The sequence below is a fragment of the Temnothorax nylanderi genome, unplaced genomic scaffold (assembly GCF_030848795.1).
Source record: "Temnothorax nylanderi isolate EJ_2023f unplaced genomic scaffold, tnyl_v1.0 TNYL_tig0003_pilon, whole genome shotgun sequence".
In the NCBI taxonomy this organism is placed as follows: domain Eukaryota; kingdom Metazoa; phylum Arthropoda; class Insecta; order Hymenoptera; family Formicidae; genus Temnothorax; species Temnothorax nylanderi.
This window is the reverse complement of record NW_027249065.1, coordinates 2,655,597-2,671,681: the sequence shown is the minus strand read 5'-3', so window position 1 is coordinate 2,671,681 and position 16,085 is coordinate 2,655,597. Positions and strand designations below refer to the sequence as shown.

Here is a 16,085-nt window from a genome sequence, read left to right as displayed (position 1 = left end):
CACACGTGCCGGTGTCATAAATTGAATTGCATATCAACGCTAATTGTTTTATATATATATTTAATTATTTACTAACGTTGTAAGGCGTGATTGTGACCAGCGCTTGTTTTTTCCTCATTGTGTCGGTTGCATTATTCGCGTTCGAGTTTTTCTTATCCATACTTGATTCTGAATTACTCTAATTATAGCAGTATGCGATCTAAGTAATTTAATACGTCATGTATTCCACTCTTCACGTTCTCCGTGAGTTATCTATTCCTTTTTGCGCTCGCACTTTTTATCACTTATCATTCAATGTATATCGAACAGTCATATTGTATTATCATCTATTAAAATATATTATATTTCACTCGCACGAAGTACGATTATATCTCCGACATATACAAATTATATGTCGGATATGTTAAAACAATCTTATTTATGGCAATTTTCGTTGAACTTATTTCTTGATATTTTAAAGTTCCTAATTTTTTTTTTAATTTCCTTCTCGAATAGAGAACCGGTCGTCGATAGAAGGATCTCTTTCGCGCGTTGATGTTTTGATGGATATTCTCTCGTCACTCCGTCACAGCTAGCTTCTCTCGCGTTCCCCGCTCCCTTCACCGCTATTTTCTTCGAGTCACAATCGCACGGCGACCTCGTGTTTTTGCGGTATATTTATTTCGCGGATCGTCGATCGCGCGCGACACTACCAGCAGGCAACTGAAGAAACGCGCGGCAAGAAGAGCGCACGTTACGTCGCCTTACGCCGGCGTTCTTATGTAAGGCCTATTATTTTGCACGTCCGCCGCAATTCGTAGGAAACTGCAGTCGAGGCTCCGTGAGGAAAAATATGGCACAAGTCGACGCGGCGCGGCGTGTCGCGTTGCACTCGCGGTATCGAATGCCCCGCACGCGCACGACGCAGCCCACGATCGCCGTCGCCGGTCTTGCGACGAATGAATCCGCGAACGTCCCGATAACGATGATTAATGGACAATAATGGACGATAAGGTGGCGACAAGCTGCCAATCGGCCTCGCGCTTGTGTAACAGCAACAGCGAGCCGTCACCTGGTCGCAGGAAGAGTGAGGCAGTGATTTGTTTGCGATAACACGCTCAATCACTGGAAAAAAACAAAAATATCCAGATTTATCTCCGAAAAAATGAGAAATCTTTTACGCGAGATCACTTTGTTGCAGCACACTCCAATCTAGAGATACACATTCTAATCTGGAGAGACAGTCGTTCCCGTTATTTCCATTATCCCAGCGATCCGTAGGTACTCGAGATACCGCTTTGGCTTTAAATAACGCTTCTGAATGGTTATTAGTAATTTCTGCGGTAGGCTTATTATTATTATATCATCGATTAAATTATTATGAAGATTTATATGTATATTATATTAAAAAAGCGGTGTTTTAAGAATAATTGGTTTGTGTTCACTCGAGCAATTAATAACCAATTCGCTAATATGTTACTTCCTCAACCAAACGCGGTCTACCTTCGTACGAATATCGCTCGTAGATTTTCTTTGCCGCGCGGTAATGCAAGAACTGAAACAAAACGGAATATACGTGACTTTAAGGTGCGCAAACTGCTCGCTATCTCTCGTCGTTTCAACAATACCATCGAGTCGACGTATGTTTCACAGGTATACACACAAACAAACGTATCGGCGCGTCAGCAAATGCACGCACGCACGCACACGTGCGCGCCGCTATGTAGCCTGCACGCCACACTGACGATAACTATTCCGGGGTCTTCATAATTTCGTGCTCTTATCTGTTTGCACCGGCGGATCCTTGCTTAGCGGTTGTGTAATTAAAAACTCGCTACTCGAGCCGGCTGTTAGCTACGCCTCGAAAATACCCACCAGTCGAGAAAAAGCACGCAGGTCGAGAGACTCGTTATCTTCGCCATCTATTTTCTTCGACATCTCGTTAAAGTGAAATTAACTTGGTACACGATGGAAGGCGGCTATTGTTTTCGAACGCGCTGAATATCATGCTTTCGCGCGGCCATTAATTCTACGTTGTTAATTATGATCACCTTTGAAGTTATCGTAATTGATATCATATAAAACCTTGCGTTATATCTCGATTTAACTTAATTTTTTATTTCACAACTTACTGATGTCTTTTACTTCGCCTTTTTTGCAATTCAATTTACGTTTTGTTTACAATTTATTGATTTTTTAAAAATTAATTTAATTTATTTCTATAACGTTGAAACAACATTGATGTGTATGATGTTAATGTTTGATCGCAATTACAATGTGCAGTATGTTACGTCACTAATCGGTCTGAAAGATACGCTTATCGCTGAACAGTACACCTGACTAACGTCACGTGGACTATTGTTATCGCATGAAAGTTTGAGTATCATATATTTCAAGCTCGACAAGTCGGCAAGTAAATTCGTGAAGCTTATGTCTACAAAGGTCAATAGTTGAAAATTGCAACATATGTAAAGGTATATCCAAAAAATATTATTTTATTATTTTAGAATCGGGAGAATGTTATTTTATTGTATTCCGAAATTTAAGTTGCGCAATTTTCAAGATAAATTTTTCGACACAATTCTCTCTCATCCTCTCTTACCTTCTCCTGAACTTCTTTGGAAACCTGTTCCGAGGACTGCGCCTTTTGCTGAGCAGAATTGAACATCTTTTGGTGTGCACGCTTAAACTCCTCCATCAGCTGCGAAAAAAGTAAAATGTCGATTTTACCGCATTGACATTTCGATCCAGTCAGTGGATTCAAAAACTCAATTAGCTCTAAATTGTAATAAATAATGTGTAACAATTAACGCCCGTTTATTTTTCTTCAATTATTTCTTTCATGATTGCATTTGTTACTAATATATTCCACTTCAAGGTGAAAGTGCTATTATAATCGCTGGAACTCAGAGGAATAAAAAAGATTTTTTGAAGGCACAACAATATATCAATTAAATCTCTGCTTGTTAGGAATTGTAACGAATTAGGAAGTTAATAGGGTAATAGAGACAGAAAGGGTGAGATTAGGAGAGTCAGAGAGAGGCACGAGATAGAAGAAACAAAGAGAAAACTAGGCTTTTAGTCGAGCCCGAAAATCATCGAGAAAAGTAATTAATTTAATCGTTCATGAACAAGGCAATAACTAATTGGATCTGCAAGTTAATCGGTATATTCTAAACAAAAATCCTTACTATAAGTCAGTAGAATCCTATACGGTTTGAGAATGGAGCGAGAAAGGAATCGATCGCTACAATATTTAATTACTGACAATGATGTGCATGGTCAATCGAAATCCTTAGGAATGATGGCTCATGATTAAGACCGCAACGTCGTTTGAATAGTTTATAGTACTCCCTCACTCTCTAAATTATAAAGTTTATTAATAATTGCATTTAAGATATTCAGATAATTTAAAGCTTGTCATAGAGTGCATGCATGACGTATTTATCTATTTTGATTGAGATTTTGGATATTATAATAATTGATACCTGCGTAGATTATAACTTTGACAAATGTATACATTGACAAATGTATATTAACAAATGTATAAGAATATTGTGGCGATCGTGGCGCAGAAAGATGTGCGCTGCTCTAACGAGCCGAAGATCCGAGTTCAAATCCGACCAAAAATCGTCGGTTTTTATTCGATCGCCACCTCTCGGAAGAGTAATGGCAACCGAGAGTGTATCTCTTGTCACGAGTACCCCTCTATATTTGAGGTCCGATCCTCCAGATTGGGGGTTGGCTAGGCTAACAACCTGCCCCGTTAAAAAAATTATATTGTTAAGAAACCAGAAGGGAGGCCTCGGATTTGACGAAGGTCGAACTTCAAGAGGCCATAGCTCAATCTTGAGCTGTAGAGCCATTGAAGAAAAAGAGAAATTCGATTAACTTCTCGAAAAAGGAAAAAGGTAACTTCTTCAATAATGATGACTAAAAACTATTTCTCCGCTTCTGAACCATTGGAAAGGTGATTGATAAAACTAAACTGATAAAAAGAAGGTAATTTCTTCAATGATGACTAAAAACTCGTTTCTGCTTCTCTGAACCATCAGGAAGGTGATTGATAAAACTAAACTGATAAGAAGAGTCATGTACCATTTCGTAAAATTCGCAATAGTTGAGCAATTAACTAATACGTTTGAGCGAATGAGCGCACAAATCCAAGTGTGTTATTTTTGCATTTATAACGTCTAAAAATGACACATTTGACTGAAGCTTTTTACATGTTTCTTGCTTGTTAAATAATTCTATTTTTATTTTATTACTTCAATTATATATATACTTTTATATTTTGTCTTATAACAATGGTCTTTTTGGTGTCACGTTCTGTTTATACTTTTCACTTGAAAAGGGTCGAAACGTTGTGAAGCTTGTTTATATTTGTCACCAGTTAAGTCGCTTTAATAAATCTGTCGGTTAATCATCACTGGCAATATACAATTTATTTTTGTTGTTCATTAAATGACGTGATTTAAAACGGCAAGAAATGTGTAAGAAGAGCTTCAGCTAAAATAACATACTTGGATTTGTAGTGTAATGCCGCTTAAAATAACACTACGGCTGTTGCTAGATCAACGGACTGCGTACCAATTATAGACGATATTCACTCTTTGTGCAACTAGTCGCATATATGCAATTGTGAGCAACTGACCTTATCGTGTGTGACTTTTTGTTCCTGCGATCTTAGAGCTTCGGGATTCTGAGGCTTGCGATTATCCGGAGCTTTTTCCTTTGGCGCTTCCGCTTTAGCGGCATTGTTCATCCTCTGCGAGAAAAAAAAGTAATTCGCGATACGTGGTGAATGCGACATACGGATATATAATAAATTAAAAATAATTAATTACTAAAGATAATTAATAATTAATTATTGAGATAAATTTGAAATGATAAATTATAGTTTCGAGAAAAACAATTTCGATGTAGAGATAGCAGATAATTCAGACGTCGATAGAAGATTAAACTTCTTGCGGCACATTATATCGCGAGGTACTTCAACTCATTGATAATGCTCATCAATTTCTACCGCGATAGACACGGAGAACATATAAAACATATAAAATATCATAGATAAACGGACCAATCAGAAAGATATCGTTGCAAAATAACGATGGCGATTAAAAAAATTACGAATACGTTCAACGAGAGGGAAAACAAGCAACGTCCTGATTGCGATACGCGCGATAATACGATAGGAACGCAATATAGGAACTCTTTGTGTCGCGAATTATATTTTGTTCTCGAATTGTCCTCGCGCTGTTTAGCGATCTTATCACACAAGAAGAATCGAGATACACGACCGATTTTATCTTCAATCTCGATCGATCCTACCTGCTGCGCTCGCCTCTGCAACTCCTGCGTGATGGCGGTGCTCAGATCGGTGCTGGCGATCGGCGACGTCCTGGCGACATCCTTGCGCGGCGTCGCGTATGCGGCCGTCGAAGTCTCCGTCGTTTTGCTGGTGACGCTGCTGGATCCGCCGCCGGCCGCCGATCCGTAAGAAACGGTGGATGGCGGCTCGCAGGACGACGTCGACAAGGACGACGACGTTGACGCAGAATCCTTGCTGCAGGACGACTCGAGGCTGGACTCGGTCTCCGTCGACCCGGTGCTGCCCATCGACATGGTGCTGCCCATTTGCATGCCCATGGCGTTCATTGGTTTGGTCTCTGTAACAGTAGACAACGTACACGGTGACCCGTTACTGTAATATGAAATATTAGAAGCGGATGAGCTTGTTAAATTCGAGATTTAAATCTAAAAAAATCATTTAAAAAGATACCGAAAGGTACATAAATGTAAATCAAATTGTCATGTTTATCTAAGAAAAGACGGCATGAAAAACATTTTGAATCCTTTTAGCGAGCCGGAATATATTCTATTTGTTAAAAGAAGCCGTGAAGAGAGAACTTGCAATATTTATGTTTTCGAACGGATCGACAGCGGAAAGAGGACTTCTTTCGACTTGGCGCCCGAGCAAACGCGGTCAGTTATTATTCTAACGATGCTGCGGGAAAAGCCGTCAAACCTGCTGGCCATTTGTAAGGAAGCGGCGGCGGAGGTGCAGGTGGACAAACCGACTGATGCACCTCTACGGTCGTTATCGTCTTCCTCTCGGCTTCGCTCGGTCGCTGCATGAGTTGCAGGTCCGTCAATCGATTGCCGACTGCTTGGCCGTTTTCCTGTCACAGAAAATTATTCGCGACACGTTAACATATCACGCTCGTATATTCAATTAAATCGATCGCTTAATGGCGCGAGATAACGAAAACAGATCGAATGCAGATCTCTCCTTACTTTGGAGCCATGGTACATGGGTAAGTCGTCCGCGGGACCATCATAAATCACGTCCTGCTGCCTCGCGTTATCTCGCCGATAAGCCAGCCGCCGATTAGCCTCGTCTCGCGGATTTGCGTCGAAGTCGTGCACCTCGTAGTCGATCCTGGGCGCCACGGGATCGTAAAGCGGCTCGTTGTCGATGTCATCGTCGTAATTGCCGCGCGGATTGAAGTGATACTGCCCACCCGGTATAGGCCGGTGATTCTGGTTCTGGTTCGAGCTCTGATTAACACGAATCACGGTTGTGTTATTCGGTTTACGCGACCATTCCGGCGCCTAGAAAACGGTCAAATTAAATCCCAATGAGAGAGAGGCGTTGCATCTCTATCTTTCAAGCGTTCTCGTACTTGAAAAAAAAAACACGCCAAAATGGAAAATGTATTAACTCAGAATATATTATCGTAATTATGTTTTATTATTAACCGGACATGGAATTTCAAGCGCAAAAATCGGAGATTAATGTTACTTAAAAGAAGATTTATTATGGATTCAGTAATTATTTCAGCGATTATTAATCCAACAATTATTTTTGGCATGATAACTGATTGTGAGAGAATTTAATTTAAAAGAGACATGTCTTTATATGTTTTTATATGCATATAATCAATATAATGAATGTCATACAATTAATAGATTTATTATTCAAAAGTAGTTTATGTAATAGAAACTTTATAGTTAATATAAACCTTCAAGTATTGGTTGTACATATCCTACTTTTCTAGAAATAATAAACGTGTTATTCAGTGCGTAACGGTAAAGGTTGATAAGCTACCGCACCGCTTCTTATCGTACAGAACGCGTGCGCGCTGCTGATAAGGCAGCACTATTAAAACAATATATTTTGATAAGAGGTAAAACAGACCGAAGTAAAAAAAAATGTATGCTAATTTAAACTTCGTGAGTTGAATTCTTGAAGTTCTAATAAAGAAAATAGTAATTTATATTGTTTTTTTCTCGAAAAAAAAGCTGTTTAACGTAACAAGACAATTCTTTAAGTTGATTTTATATTGCATATGATATAATATAATTGTATATGAAACGAGATAATCTATTTTAAAATCTTTTACCTGATCCACGTGCGCCCACTCCGAGGAGGAACTGCAGCTGGTGGTCGACAGGGCGAGAGGGCAGCATATCCTACAACGTCACAACCGGAAATAAAGCGGGATTTGTTCGATTACGTAAGTGTGTCCGTGCCGATTTCTAAAGAGCGGAATTCGCGAGATGCGCGTTTTTATCGCGGGAGCACCGGGGAGAACGAGGAACAGGATGAACGTTTATATACGTGGCGGCAAGGAATTCGAGCCGCTGCGGACACTCTACGATCGTTATCGCCGAGTGTCCTATTAATGGGCCGACTTTCTCCAGGTGTAAATTCATTGATGGCACCCGATAACGGTCGGCGACCGTTGGAAAGGACACGTGCGTAACGTGTGCCGTAGGCAATCATGCGACTCGCGCTCTTTCCGAGTTTGCGATAAACGAGACGATCCGTTATCGTAATCCGTAGATCGCTCTGAAAAATCTGCTATGCGATTTTGCAATGGGCGTATTAACGTCTAAAGTAAGGCCTGGCAATTCGTTCAAAATTTCGAGATTAATTAATAACGATAATAATTTTGAGGAAATATAATTGAGATTAGATTCGCAACTGACCTGCCGTTTCTGTTGCAGGCGTCGTCGCGCGGATACCGCTGATGCATCCTGCCGTCGTGATGGTGATGCTGCGGCGAGGACGACGAGTTGTTCTGATGCTGGGGCGGCGGGCTCGCGGCCGCCACGCTGGACGTCTCGGAGTCATAGCCGCTGGAGCCGCGGGTCCACAGCGGCTCGGGACAGTCGTAAAGGTGACTGGGGGACGTGGGTCGTTGCACCACGAGGTCGAGAATCGCCGAGCTGCGCATCATCTCGATGGCCCGCTCAAACGGAAGATCGGTGAGCCGTTGCCCGTTGCACCAGATTATCACGTCGCCGGCCTTCAGGCCAGCTGCTCGCGCGGGACCGCCTTCCCTCGTGCCCTAAAGATTCACTTTTTATAAGTAAAACTAATGCCCGCTCCTTTCGCGTAGGCGCGAGCTTTTTGAAACGTCGAATCTCAAATATAAGAGTTCGGAGTTGATTGTTATTTTATACTCGAATCTATTTGCATTATATGTTACTTTTTAACATGTATATTAAATTAAAGAATTATAAAAGATTTATTTTTATTGACATAAATTAAAGGTTTTTTTTTGGGAATATCTAGATAAAAATATTTTTATTGAAAATATAATGAAATTTTACTAAAATGTATTTGAAATTCTTTTTCAATTTGACCATTTTATTATTTCATCAATATTAAAAAAAAAATTATTATTACTTTTCTCTCTCAACAGTATAATTTAACTTTCCTTATATTTCACAGTATTTACATTACATTTCATAAAGAAAATTATGATTTATTTTGAAATATAATCAGTAATTTTTTAAAATAAATTTTAGTTTACTTTTCATCGATTTCATAGTGCTTTCAGCAAAATATTTCCATCAATTCCATTAACTTTAATTTCAATCGAAGCAGAATAATTTTATTAGCGATACCAAGAGAAAATTTTCAAGAATGACAGGTGCTTTCACATGACATGACTATGTCCAATTAGGATGCTATATTAACCTGAACGGTGAGACCAGGTACGATGCCTCTGCAGACGCCGCAGCCTAGACGGCCCTTCTCGCCGACGAGAATCCGAATTCTGACTTCTGCGCTCGGCACACCGCCTAAACCAGTTTCGTTGTACTGCAGCTGCTGTTGCTGTTGCTGCACCATGTGCCAGGTAACCGGATCGTTCGGATTGCTTTGCGAATCATAAGCGATTTTTGTAACGAGAGGATGTCGATCGAGGGAAAAGGGGGAAGAAGCGCACGTACGTACGGTGCGCGCGAGGTTTTAATTAAGTTTCGATACTTACTCTTTTACGGGTATCATCCCTACGCCTGCAATACAAATCGAAAACTATAAATTCCCGCTATCAGCAACGAGATAGAGATTATTGCAACACGCCGCGCGTATTACTGTTATTAATTATTTTTCTTTCAGATCGCGAGGCTATCTCTACGCGGCGCGTGCAATGAAAGTTTTTGCGTCTGAAGTATTATATTTCGCGGCAAAGGATAATTAAGATGAAGACGAGATAGTTACTTCGAATTTTGAGAACCAGGACTTGCTGATTCTTCGCCAGGAGCGCGACCTCCTGGTGGACGGCGTCCTCCACCGGGTAACCGTTCACCCTCAGGATCTGATCGCCTACCTGAAAGCGATAAGTCGAAAGCGAAATCGTTAACAAACATCTTTTCGCGATCCCCACATTAATTAGCGTTACAATCACACGACAATTACTGTCGTATAAAAATAATTCTCAACTGAATCACAGATAATGTTTAAAAAACAATTTAAAAAGATTTCTGTATGACTGGTATGATAAAAAAGGGCAATGATTAAAGATAAATACCCTTAATCCATTTCTGTGAGCTTCGCCACCCGGTTGGACGTCACTGACGTAAAACCCGGCGGCGTATTCGCGTCCACCTCGTAATGAGAAACCGAAGCCGGCGTTACCGCGACGCCTCAGACGCACATTCCTGGTCACGCCGATGACGGCCATCCTGCCACCTCCAGCCGGGTTCCCAGGACCTCCGCCGGTCGACGATCCCGTGCCAGCACTTGACGCGCTGGAGGAACCACCCGACCTGTCGGTGTCGTAAAAAGAACGCATATAAATAACGTCGTTTCCTGATGGTACTCCGCCAGCCGGGCATAAAAAAAGCCGACGAAAATTCAATTATTTTTTAATAGCTTTCAACAATTTAAAAATTGTGGTAAAAAAACATTTCAAAAACTGCATTACTCTGAAACACTAAATTAAATCTGCAAAATAATTCTCGCTCGTAAAATAATATCTTTTTATTTTATTCCGTGCATTTTTTAAATATGTTTTATATTTTTTAGGTTTACAGTGAATATATTTTCTCGTCGCCGCGGCTACATTCGTCGCTGTAGCACCATCGCGGTGCTTATTTCACCCTCGCGAGTAATTGTCTCGCAAAGATTTTCATTTTCTCCCCTCGCTTCGATGAGTGACTGAGCGAGCGGACAATTCCGTACCTTTGTTCGTCCACCGTCGACCTTTCCCCGTCGCGCTGTGAAATTAATGACGAGCTGAGGAAGCGAACGTAGTGGCAAAGTGGAAGAGTCGCGAAGAAGGAGAAAGAGGAAGACGGACGGAGAATGATGGACTGAGGCCGAACAGAGACACCTTGCTAATGACGCCCGAGAATCCATCTCATCTTCCGACGGACATTGAAAAGACTACGTGCGACACGAAGCGACAACGCGGATGCTGTAGGACCAGGGATGACACCCGGTAAATGACAGTCATTAATAGGAGAGACAATCTGCTCCAAATTGACTTGCGAAGGGTTCTCCTTCTCGTTACTTCAGCCTCATCTGTCGCGCTTTCCTCGTAAAACGATACCCGAGAAAGGCTAGAGTTCCTCATGCTATACAGTTTCTTATACAGGGTCTTCAAATGTTCGGAACATGAATTTTTGGAGCGGGCATAGCCCGGCGTGAGAACCCACCGGGAAATCAGAGCCGCGAATTACACCCGGTCGTGGGATAATAATTATTATTATATTTTATTCCGCGACCGCGCTGACATCGGCATCCCCGGAATCCCTGTTGCGTAACGACGGCGTGGGATAACGCAATTTTATTTTAGCGCGTTTAATAATCGCGCTCCTTTTTTTTATGCAATGGGGTCTCGGGGGCGTTCGAGCGCGCCGCCCGCCGCGACGATGGAACAGCTGCGTGCAAAAGTCAAATTGCTACCTCGTGCCGGAAGATCTATTATGCAATCGCGACAAGGCGAGAGGACAATGGATGCACGTGGTGACGTTCCTAGCGCGTGGGGATTCGACGACAACGTGCGCGTTCGTACGGAAAGACGTACCGTTACGGTCGTCGATATCACCGTTTGACGATCGAGCCCTGAAAGTGTTACGGCTAACGCAAACGTCGTGTACACACATGTATACCTTCCCAGCCGCGGTGACCCGCCCATATCACGATCGCGATCGTCGTGACACTCATATGCACGTATTAATCCGAGACTCGATATTCCGCTCACGAACTATGCTAATTCCCGCCTCCCGCGGGTACAACGTGTCGAAAGAGCTAACGGAAAAATTTCAACTAGAAAAATAGCGAAACGTAGAAGAGAGGAGGATTGAGGGGACGATCTTCAGTCAAAGTCAGACATGCTCATGAAAGATTAACCAAGAGATCTCGTTCGAAATGAAGAACTCATTGAACATTTCTCTCACGCCATTGTTCTCGAGTGTGAGTTACGATGCTTTCGGATTTGTCGCCACTGAATTCTGACACGTGTAAAAATGTAACAGGACATTTGTGAAGAATCGTCGATTACGAATTCTGCCTGCGTCTTATGTTGATCGGTGTCGAAGGGACGAGCTTAGGTCAACTTCGAGGTTTGGAGAAAGCCAAGAATGTTTGAGTACAAGAAAATGAAAATGAGTTTCGCTTATTTATTATTAATTTATATCATTCTCACCGTTATCATAGTCAATTTTCTTATTTCCGACCCAAGTTCGCGCGCCATATTTATTATTGCTATTAATTCTGACCGTGCATTTTATGGTAATAGCATGGTAATAGCGAGGCATGATAGCATGAAGGATGCGAGGAACGTCCAGCTCGCCGACAATGCGGAGAAAGTTGATGCAAGGCTGCAAAGAACACGGAAAGGCACGCCCTGACGAGTGTTCTCGTCCTTTCAACTCTCATGACTGTACCTCTGGCTTGTTCCTCGTGACTCGTATATTGCATAAATGAGAAATAAAAACTAAAAGCTTGGGTCAACTCTTTTTAAGGTGCATGGGCTCTCTATACATATAAAAGAGTCGTAATTTAAAAAGATGATAACTCTAATTTCCTCGGCGTCTTCTATTCCTGGTCACGTTTAGCAAGTTTGAATTAAAAAAACTAAAAATCTTCCTCTAGTTTAATGTACCTTTAATTAGATATATATATATCCACTGTTTCTTACTTATTTTATTAACATATATTTAAGAATGGAAAACGGGATAGACATAAAACTTAAACAAAAGTGAACGGATTTTCTCATTAAATATTTAAAATATTTTAAGAATTTTTAGCTCTCGAGACTGGAGAATTTATGGAATTATTACATCGTATTATTATTTCATTTTCTACATATAGCGACGCTTTACTACGGAATATTCGAGCGAGATACACGTGCCGCGAGTCCCTCGGCATCTAACTTTAGAACTGGTAGCAAGCAGTCGAACCAGAAGTTGACAAATTGTTACCAGACGTGTTTAAAGTACCGCCGGCGATTCGCCTCACGGTCTCCGTAACCGCGTATCAGCTTATACGGCTAATCTCTCCAGAAACGGATTATTGCTGTACGTACAGTACACCGTACGGCGGAATGTATCGATTTTTACGTCACAAAATTGGTAATAAGCCGCTCAGGAATGTCACGGTTTCAAACTCGTTTTTCTCAAAAGCATTTCGTTTCGAACCAGTTTTGCGAATGAAAAGACCAGGCCTAAAACCGGATCGGACTTGCGTAACGCGCCGGATAGTAATCGAAAGATGCTCAATATATATTCAAATCATTATTAAACTTGCCCTGTTTAAAAAACGCACTAAAAAAATACCGCTTGGCGTTGCTGTAAAGATGAAAATCTTATATGCGTATGTTAAACCATGAACAATTATTCCTTTATCTCTAAAGTAATTGTCTGTACAATAGGATATTAAGTCTTCAAGTTCTGTTATTCTTCTTCACCATAAAATCACTGAATGTTTTCAACGCGTTTCGATTTCTATTTTACTTCCAAACTTGAAAACAATGCTGGTTATCGATTCTGTGTCTAAGCTGTTCCAGTTGGCTCGGATCATTATGAAATCTACGCTTCGATGCCTCGCAACTGGAGCAAACTATAGCCGTTGGAAGCAGAACATATGTTACGTATTACAAAAGTTACAAATTACATGTTCAAACATAGAACCTTTTCTCTATCTACGTTACAGATTTGTTCCAGTTTCACGTTTCACGGTATCGATTCACGAAATTCATACCTACACGTCATTCGTCCACCAGTTCCATATCTATAGTCGATAAAGGATTATTGTACGATCGTTGCGCGCTTCGCGGTCATGCAAATTTCGCGCATGCCGAATATCGCTCGTTGTAAGAGCGAGCGGTATCGGACGCGTGGTATCGCCATTTCCCAAGTAAAATTCATTTTCGTCACGGCCGAATTGCCGGGTTAACTATGCACGGCCGGTGCCCAGAACGGCGTGAAGCCGCCCAGGGTAAGAACGGGACGGAAGAAATCGGACGTGTTTCGCGTTTCTTCCCTTCACGCGCGACCGGCCACGTTCCATTCGATCCGGGGAATCCGCACCCGATCGATCGATCGATTTACTCGCGCGCTCTGGTCGTTGATCCGTCTGGGTTTCGCGGTTTCCGATCATCGACCCCCGTGGGTCACGGATTCGTGTGACGCCACGCAACGTTCTGTGGAAAAGAAAAAGATAGGCTCTATATCTGAGTGAGACAAAAGAAAGACGGCGATCCTTGATCTGTGATTAATGATCGTTGATGCGAGAGACAGATGAAATCGGAGTGAACGTCCGAATTCGATAATCACGTGTGCACGTGTGTCTCGATTGTCCCTTACCTTTAATCTACGTCTAATGATGTACATACACGGGAATTCCATTAAAAATGACGAGCGCTGCGCGTTTTAATGAAGATAGTTTCTTGCGATTGATTTAGAAAGCAAGAAAAGTGACACTTGATCGCGGTCGATTTAATGTCCGTTGCCGATGATAAATCGTGCGGAATATCGATCGTAGGGAAAGTCTCAAAGTCGCACGGATAGGGGAAAAAAGGCGAACGGAACGACTCGTTTCCGGGATTCTTTTCGATGCGTTAACGATTTACAATCCTCGTTACAGGTTTCTTTTTGCCAGCCGAGATGGTCGAGAAAGAGAAAGAGAGAGAGAGAGAAAGAGAAAGACAAAAGTCGCGAGCGTCTCGCGGAGAAAAGAAAACAACCACGAGGCTCATTGCCGTGTTTGTGGTGAACGGTAACGGTGATCATCGCCTGGCAGTAAAGTTTCAAGCCGTCTCTCTACTCCCGGCTCGTCTCTCCGGTATCCGGCCAGCCGGACTTTAATGCGGCACACAATGCCGATAGGATGGTAAATAATTTCTTCGTTGCGGCTAACGGAACATTCGCGAGCCACGCGAAAAGCAATAATTTCGCAGGCGCCCGTCATCCCCGCCTCGTATCATCCACCGTTTTTTCAGATTCTCGTATTCGGGAAATATTTCTGCGACGCAACTCGCGCGCGTGTCTTTCAGGCATCGAGCTATTAGCCGCACGTCAAATTCTTTCTTATACGTCAATTGCATCGCGAGAGAAACACGGAAATCAAAGGCTCTACGAATATTCAACTACCTCAGAAAAAAAGGGATCCCGCAATGCTATTTTTTTCAATCCACTTTAGACGATCTATAATTCACATCGAATTTCAGCATAGAATTCTATTTATAGTTTTAATTTTTCAAGACATATAAGAATTATGCAAAAAAAATAGAATTTTGCTTATAATTTTATAATTAAAAATATAATAATTATGCCTGCAGGATAAACCTGTTTATAAGTTTATTGTATTATATTCAAGAAATATAGTAAAAGAATTTTGTTTGTAATTTTACATGTATTCTAATTTAAATATATATTTCATATATATGCATGTATTTTAATTTTCCAAATATTTCTCTCGCGTTACGCGACGCATGAAATTACAAACAGGTCCCTTGAGCCGTCGGACGCATAGTTCCACATCTAGAGATCGTCTAAAGTGGACTCTGCAAACGATTCTAATTTACTAAAAATGAAATTTAATTTAATGAGAATGAAATGTGTGTGTGGACGGCGCGCGCATTTATTCGCGGGCCGCGGCTATTCCATCAACCAGAGAAGATTGGAAAACGGCGGCTTGCGCGAACGGGAGATTTATTACGGCGGAATCGCTAGCAATCAGATGGAATCGCGATGATTTTTGCCGAGCTACTTATGGAGTAATTGCATAATGTTACACCTTATTAAGATCGAGCTAAGACCGTTCCGCGAAGAAGCATGTGGGTTACACAACGGATATTTAATTCCTCAGTGTTTCATCCGTTCGTCACGTAAGTGACGCTTCTCTAAAGTGCATCGTAATTTCCACTAAACCTGCATTTTTTAGCAATTAAAGCAGCATCTAGCGGCGACGCGAGACGCCTGTGTCTCCGTTGAATTTTTTCTTTTCTCTGTCTCTTTCTTTCTTTCTCCGATCATTTTCATATTCGAGAAGATGCGGCGCGATGCAGAGATCCTTTTGTATACCGAGAAAATACAGTAAAATGTAAGCAAAGTGGGTCCCCTTCGCAAAACAAAATCGATCATCGTGTAACAGCCGGACGATATTTATTAATTTGTTATTACGCTGACTAATTAACTTGTAACCGGCCGCGGCCGTGAGATAAATATTCGCGGGAAATGACTCACCCTCGCCGCAATTGATATCAACAATTTGCATTGTATAATTCTGGGAGTCTGATTTTGTTCTCTGAAGTGGGTCACGATTACTTATTATTAATATACAAAGTTTCTCATTCTCTCTC

At 41.5% G+C, this 16,085-nt stretch overlaps 1 protein-coding gene across 2 annotated transcripts in view; it reads right to left on the bottom strand.

Annotated features, from left to right (window-relative positions):
* Window positions 1-16,085, bottom strand: part of LOC139771845 (uncharacterized) — a 38,908-nt gene that overhangs the window by 1,756 nt on the left and 21,067 nt on the right. The window contains exons 2-12 of one of the 2 annotated variants that reach the window (XM_071704958.1): window positions 9,807-10,044; window positions 9,497-9,605; window positions 9,267-9,291; window positions 8,972-9,152; window positions 7,975-8,336; window positions 7,386-7,455; window positions 6,277-6,594; window positions 6,008-6,161; window positions 5,311-5,648; window positions 4,634-4,747; window positions 2,582-2,680 (exon numbers count right to left, since the gene is read on the bottom strand). In XM_071704958.1, coding sequence (XP_071561059.1) covers window positions 2,582-2,680; window positions 4,634-4,747; window positions 5,311-5,648; window positions 6,008-6,161; window positions 6,277-6,594; window positions 7,386-7,455; window positions 7,975-8,336; window positions 8,972-9,152; window positions 9,267-9,291; window positions 9,497-9,605; window positions 9,807-10,044 — 2,008 coding nt within the window. The remainder of the gene's footprint in view (window positions 1-2,581; window positions 2,681-4,633; window positions 4,748-5,310; window positions 5,649-6,007; window positions 6,162-6,276; window positions 6,595-7,385; window positions 7,456-7,974; window positions 8,337-8,971; window positions 9,153-9,266; window positions 9,292-9,496; window positions 9,606-9,806; window positions 10,045-16,085) is intronic. The other variant, XM_071704966.1, reaches the window with a different exon arrangement.